This window comes from Montipora capricornis, chromosome 5 (genome assembly GCF_036669925.1).
Source record: "Montipora capricornis isolate CH-2021 chromosome 5, ASM3666992v2, whole genome shotgun sequence".
Taxonomy (NCBI): Eukaryota; Metazoa; Cnidaria; class Anthozoa; order Scleractinia; family Acroporidae; genus Montipora; species Montipora capricornis.
The window spans coordinates 3,137,498-3,144,893 of NC_090887.1; the positions used below are offsets into that span (position 1 = coordinate 3,137,498).

At 41.1% G+C, this 7,396-nt stretch overlaps 1 protein-coding gene across 1 annotated transcript in view; it reads right to left on the reverse strand.

The window, feature by feature from the left end:
• Window positions 1-212: 212 nt before the first annotated feature.
• Window positions 213-7,396, reverse strand: part of LOC138049135 (protein NLRC3-like) — a 28,882-nt gene continuing 21,698 nt past the window's right edge. Inside the window, 2 exon segments of the mRNA XM_068895279.1 lie at window positions 213-2,403; window positions 3,221-6,903. Coding sequence (XP_068751380.1) covers window positions 3,260-6,903 — 3,644 coding nt within the window. The 3' untranslated portion in view covers window positions 213-2,403; window positions 3,221-3,259.

Below are 7,396 nucleotides of genomic sequence, written 5' to 3' on the forward strand. Positions count from 1 at the left end.
CCAAAAGAAACGGAGAGCTCTGGGAAACTATGGTGAAGTTTAAAAAAAATTCTCCACTTTCTTCCAGTGCCCGCTTGAAACGATCCCTAAAAGGCCATTGTGATAGTCACACAACAATCCAGCAGAAGGAAAAGCTTTGAAAGTAATTACTTTTACTAAAAACTAACTTTAATTGTTACGATCGGAAAAAGACTATTATCTTGGAAAATTGCATCTTTGCAAGAAGTTTATTTGATCTCTACAAGTAACCATACGCATTGACAAAAATTACCATTATGTTTTCTCAGCTAACTCGTAACAAATTAAATTTCTGAGCCCTTATGTCTTCAAATTTCTTCGAAGTACAGTGGCAACTTGATTGAATGCAACTTCTGACGTTGAGTGACCTTGGAACGCCTTGGTCAAAAACCTGAAAAAAACTCCAAGACCAATAAATATCAACGTGAAATAATTCTAATGGGTAAATCACAAGTTCAGACCATCTTTGTCTGCTTACTTTAACCCGTCTAAACAAGTAACTAAAAACGTTAGGAAATAAGACATCTACCACACAATCTTGCATAAAGGCCCAGTAATACGGGCAACATTTTTCGTGCAACTTGTCGCGCAACAATGCGAAACAAATTTTTCTGTTACAAAAAGTAGACGTCGCTTTTACTTTTTGCAACATGAAAATTTTTTGCGAAAGAAGGTGCCAATACACGTAACAAACCATCTCAACTTGCAAAGCAACATTTTTGTGCGACAAGTTGCACGAAAAATGTTGCCCGTATTACTGGGCCTTAAGGAAGTGTTGAAGTGTTATGATTAAAGGGGGGATGCGTGTTGGCATCGACTATTGTTACTTACGTGCCAAACAGACCTTACAGTGGTTGGAACTTCTGAATAACCATGAGAACTTTTGCAAACAGATACCTTTGCTACAGTATATGTCGTTCTCTTGGTGCTACAAAGATCTAGCTTAGGGACTTTAAGATCTACGACGGCGAGGTAGACGAGAACGTCACCTTAAAATACAACTTTGCTCTAAGTTTCTTTGCGATTATTCCATCTCGTTCGCGTCGTACAATGCTAGCAAGTGTCCTAAATGTAAAATGATAACGCCCGGTTTCAGAACGAAAGATTCACGTTTGTACCGCTCGCGTTGTCGTCAAAACCACAAATTTGGCGATTTGACGTCGTTGTTTTGCAGATTACCGCAAAAATATGTTCTAAAATGCGTGCCGCACGTGCAGCACGCTTATTCTTCCTCTTTTAACCAATGATATTGCTACTTTGCGGCGTTCTCTTTGACGACCACGTCTTGGATCTTTAAGTCCCTATTATGTATGGCAACCTAGGATGTGTGGGAAAAATGTGCCTTTAGTCACAGGCAACAATTGTTGCGTTAGATTTTGAGTAAAAACAAACCTAAAAAATGCAAGCACAAGAGCAGGAATATGCGCATGAGCGACACAACTCGATCGCTTCAATTTGGTAGCCCGTTGGGATCAATGGACCTCTTTAGCTTGTACGTTTTGTTTTCCCATTTCAGACCACGTGATGTTACTCTTGGGATCTGTTTCTTTCAAATGTTGTCATCTGCACGTGCACTTGTATGCATAACTTATGAAAAAACAAAAAGAAAATTCCCTTGGGAACATCACGTGGTCTGAAATGGGAAAACAAAACGTACAAGCTAAAGAGGTCTATTCGCCCTTGTCACACGGCGGCCATATTGTCCCGGGAGACCAAAGAAAGCTTTGTTTTACCACGCCAAGCCTCACCCTCATGGTTTCCACTGCGAGGCTTGGCGTGGTAAAACAAAGCTCTTTTGGTCTCCCGGGACAATATGGCCGCCGTGTGACAAGGGCGAATCAAGTGAAGGTTCCCCAGAAGCGTTTTAGATCGACAGACTGCTGGTGCGTATGAACTGTCCTTGTTCCTGAGCACCGGTCTCCCTTGAGTCTTAACCAAACTAATGTAGTGCTACCATTGTCACTCACAACGCATGCGCTTCAACACACGCTCTGTAAAAGGAGGTGTAACTTTGCTAGTGGATTAATTACCACTCCTCCACAAAAGCATACAAACGTTTTCCGAAAATTAGTACCACAAAAGACGGTTGCTTGCAGGCTTGAATTCGTTTGAGCTCTTTTACAACATGTTCTTTGTGTTCGTTGGTTTCAAGATCTTGAGTCATCTTTGATCCCCATGGAAGAATGTTTTTTTTACAAGCTCCGTAGTCTTTGCCAATCATCTTCAATGACAACCAAACACAAATTCCAAAGAATGCAGGGGACGGAGTTGTTTCCTACATAGTGCTGCGTCTGACGCTCTAACAGGAAGACAACATTATAGGTCTCATGGCAACCAATTTAATGATGCGGTAGTTTTTTTCCAAAGTTGAAAACAAAATCACCCCTGGAAGAACAAAGATAATTAATATTCAAATGTATTGACATCAAGACAAATTCAAAAGGTCAACGTTTCACTTGCGCTTGCTATCTGTCTGTCAAGCGCAAAGGCTTGCGAGTAAATTTCTCGATTTTCCTCATGATGACAACTATCGATTCAATCACTTGTCTGCATCGATAACGATGACTGCAGATGCTTGACTTCTGGTTCGATGTACCAGATATAAAGATTAAACTAATGAGATTGGGAGTCATGGCAAAAGTATGCAAAATGTTTTACATGCAGAATGACTAAAATAAATCAATAAACTGATTGGCACGATTTACTAACGCTTCCGTCCTTATAAGAGACAGGTTAGTTAATTTATGTTTTCAGTCACGGGTTCCACTGTAAACATTATCTTGAAAATTTCCGACATTCAGCAATTTTTCTTTCTCAAAATTATTCGCATTATAGTAAATTTATTTCTTAAATTCATTCTGCATACATTACATTACATTACAAGGGAAAAGACTTTTCGCCTGAATAAAGACGCAGCGCTTTCTTTATAACCAGTTGTTTTAGTCAACCCGACAGTAGCAATGGAATGAAGTTCACTATTAAAAAAAGACCCGGAAATTTTCCAGAACAAAATGGAAGAAATCTGATGTCGCTTCTCTCTTTTGTCTTGGAACCAAATGATCCAAAAGCAAGACAATTTTCTCCTTGCAAGCGACAATTTGCGATTGTAACGAAACCGCACAATTCCTACAAAAAACAACAGAGGGAGTGACCCGGGCGACAACTTAGCACTGTACTGCGAGATAATTTAGTATTTGAGTACCTGCAGTTTTCCGATGCAACCGCTTTCACCTTCCAAGTTTCATTCTCTCGAGCTTTCCTCCCCGCCATGAAGACTAAAAGTTAATTCTATGAGCGAAAGTGATGGAGACGTTACCACAACTTTGCTGAAGTCGTATGCACGGCTGCCAATTTGTGGATCGTTAACTTTCAATCTCAATGTCTCAAGTGATTCACTTGTCATCGCTTCCTCCAAAAGATCATAAAAAAGGTCTCCATCTCGTTTGCCGCATGAGTTGAGTGTCAAATTAAACGTAGTTAAAGACTTCAATTGACGCAACTTTCTTGGGATGAAACTAACATAAGATATAGCGCCGTAGTTATTAATTGTCAGGGAAAAATCATTTAGTGACTTGTTTTCCAAGCCCGTGTCAACATTATCCCAGTTACACCAGCCAAGCCTCAATTTGCCAAAGTTGTTAAATGTCAAAGTGAGATTCTTCAGTGCATTCTTGTGTGCAAAACTATAACCTACATAATCTGCCAAATCAATGGATAAACCTTCGGAGAAGATGTTAGCTGTAAGAGAAAGATTCTCCACTGATATGTAAAACTGCAAAATAGTGTCCAGATCGAGCTCTTGGTAGCAGCCGTGGATTTCAATTATCAGACTGAGATTCTTCAGTGATGTGTTGCGTTCGCAAAGCCTTCCTATATATGAACATGCATCCAAACGCCCATGGTTGTAGGAGTTTATTGTTAAGGTGAGATTCCTCAGTGATGTGTTGCGTGCCAAACCATCTCTCAGGAGGAGTGCCCATGAATAGCTCATGTTGTTGGCATTGCTAAATGTCAAACTGAGATCATTTAGTGTGGTGTTGCTTGCAAAGACCTGATGAACATCATCTTCCAACTCACGGCTGAAGTTGGTATATTGGACGTCGTCGTCGTCGTCGTCGTCCCTCTCAATACCGATTCTAGCGCTGAGATTCTGTTGTCCGGTATTTTTTGCTTCCTTAAAGAGCGCAAAGAAAGATTCAAGGTCGTCAATAGAGACAAATTTGTTTTCAAGCGATTCTTCGTGAGGAGCACGAAAATCATGCACATTAAGGGTAACAGCTGGATTCTCGTCTAATTTAAGTTCTTTGAAAAGAGTTTTTTCCTCATTGGTTAACTGTTCCCAAGTGTTGATAGTTAAGGAGGACACTGTTTTTCGTTTGTCAACCCATCTCGCCGTGACATTAAGAATGCCATCGGTTAACTTCCCGTGAATGTTCAATGTCAGGTGAGACACCGGGCTGTGCGATAAGGCTTCAAATAAAGCTTCTGCACCATCACCACCCAATTCACCCCAAACAATTAGAGTGACATTTTGTTCTACAAGTAATCCATCCTTTGTCTCAAAAGCACAACACTGTGTCACCGGACTGGCTGTCACTATGCCGAAGGTATTTGGGAAGAGAGCAAATGAAGCGGTTTTCTCTCCTAATCGTGAATGAAGATTCCTCCCAACAGCCAGCCAATTATCAGGAACCTCTCCACGAAGAGAAACATTCAATTTACTAAGGAAATTATTTTCTACGATACCTCGCTCTATGAAATTAGCTCCAAAAAGACTCAGCTTTCCATTGACACACAAATCAACAACCTTGACTGCAATTTGACCTGCAAAGCATCTTGCTAGGACCACAGAAAGGGAGTCTTGCATATCTCCGCAGACATATATAGAAAGAGAGGACAAAGACTTGTTAAATAAGAGATTCTCTAAAGCTTGCAAAGCAGTTGGACTTAATGAACCATGAATTCTGACACCAACAGACGACAGTGGTGTATCCGCACATAATCCAGCGTCAAGAGCCTTGGCCCAGCCCTCGTCACTCTCATCGACCAGAGCAAATGTCACTTTCTCTAAGGTCTTGTTTGTTGTCAGGTATTCGGCAGCAATGTCCCACTCAACTGAAGATGGTAGCGTCAGTTCGGACAAAGATGTGAAATTGGAAATTGCTTGGAAAAACTCAGGCTTCCTGAAAATGCTATTTTTCTCTCCAGCGAGGGAAAGAGATTTTAAATTTGGAAGAGACGCTAGGTCCCTCAAAACGGTTGAATCCAAAGACATCTCCATTCTAAGGTGAACTTCAGCGGGTGTATGAAGCTTGGAAAATCCTGCGCAGTCACTTAAAAGTCTAGCGACGTTGCGATCAGATAAATCATTACATTCATCATTGGCATTGAAGGTTAATTGTAGGACCCATGGAAAAGGTATGAATGAAAACAAAACATCTGCCATTAGTTCAGAGTTTCCACTTTCATTAAAGCTCTTAACAAAGAAATTTAATCTGCTTCTTGTGCATTCGAGCCACTCCCAATCACTCTCCAGCTCCTCACCAATCTGTGTGAATAGAATACTTGCCTCCTCCCGCAGTATTCCACACACAAATAAAAACACTTGTGGAAATCGTACGACCAAATCATTAAAGCTTAAATGCTCAAATACATTAAACTGGTTCCTTCGCAACTTATACGTAATGTACAACGCAGCCATGTACTCTTGGAACGACTTGTGAAGAAAGAAGTATTCATGGTTTGGTTTCAATCTCTTCAAACTTTCTTCTTTGTATACAAGGCCGAGATAACGAATTACCAATTTGTCATCACGTCTTTCGAACCCTTTTAATTCATCTTCCCGAAAACTATGACGATCATTCAGCAAGCATTCCCAAGCCAGCTCTCCAAGCACAAGGATGTTCTCTTCAAATTGTTTCTCCAAATCCGTGTCCTCTTCACAAGCTTTCACACTGTGCTTCTCGCAATATCTTCTCAACAGACATCGGACAATGATTTGATAGAGATCAGTACGGGAAGACGGCAGTTTTCCTTCATGATCTTCATAAACAACGCAAAGGAGAAGTAAATTTAGAGGATTGTTTTGTAGGGCATGCAAGAAAGTGTTTTCTTTTGTTTGCTCAATGAGCCTCTCTCCCTTGGATGGATCAATATTCTTAAAATGCTTCCTGATGTACTCAAGAGAATCTTCTTCAGTGAATCCTTTAATCTGAACACAAATATCAAATGCAAATTGTTTCCTGGCTTCAATTCCTTTTTCTTGTCGAGTTGTGGCCAACACATAGCAAAACGGTAAAATACTTCGTTTGAGAAGTTTGTTCACATGATGATGTGATTTTTCAGGGAGCTCGTCCAATCCGTCCAGAATGATAAGAATTCTTTCCTGGTTAACAAGGTCCGTGATAAAATTCAGCAGACCTTCCTTGGTCTTTACCGCGATGTCGTCGGGTAGGAGCTGTTCACTAATGGCTTCCATTATGTCTTCGTCCAAGTCTCTGCATTTGAGCAACAACACAAGTTCGAAGATAGGGAAGGTAGAAGGCATTGATTCATTCGCCCAGTCATAAGCAAGTTTAAGACAGAGGGTGGTTTTGCCGATTCCCGGACTTCCCTCTGCTAGGGCCATGGAACCTTCGCCTTCACAACTGAAAATGTTACCCAAATCTACTTCCAAGCTTGCAGAGTGAACAATCCTTTTCGGTCTTGAGACAATTTTTAGCCTAGTGTAGACTTCATCCAGATGTAACTTCATGGCTTTGCTCCAAAGGAGCGGACTGAACTCAGCTCGCCTTTTGTACACTTGTCTGAGCAATTTCCTGACGACCACGGTGTCAGCAATGGCGGCTGGAAATAACGCATGACAGGAGCCCATCAGATGGGCACCTGCAAAAAAGTAGTACAGAATTAAAACATTGTTTTGTTGGAGGTTAATAAATGGAACCTCAAGACAGATTTTAATATAAACCGTCACTAAAACATATGCCAACATTTAACTAGACTGCAAGCAGTCCCTTCTTAGTCAGTCGATTCGCCAGCTTTAGTCACGCAAAAACGAGCTCTGTAACTATCCACACCGTTTTTGTTCCTGGAATGTGAACACACAATTTCCAAGCCACGTGACTTGTGGTAATTGCAAAATCATTGCAGTAACGGGAAGTAATATTTTTAGACAACGTTCTGGTAGCCGTCGTCGTCGTCTTGCTTAAGTAAGGCTGGTTTTCAGCAGGGACGGACTCCTAACAGCGCTTACATGTATGACCTAGTAAAAATCAAATATCGGAGTCGTAAGCGGGAGTCATAAGCCCGACGGAATCGGAGTGAAAACTAGATTGTCTGAGTCGGAAGCAGAAGCCAAAGAACCCACCAATCACAATGC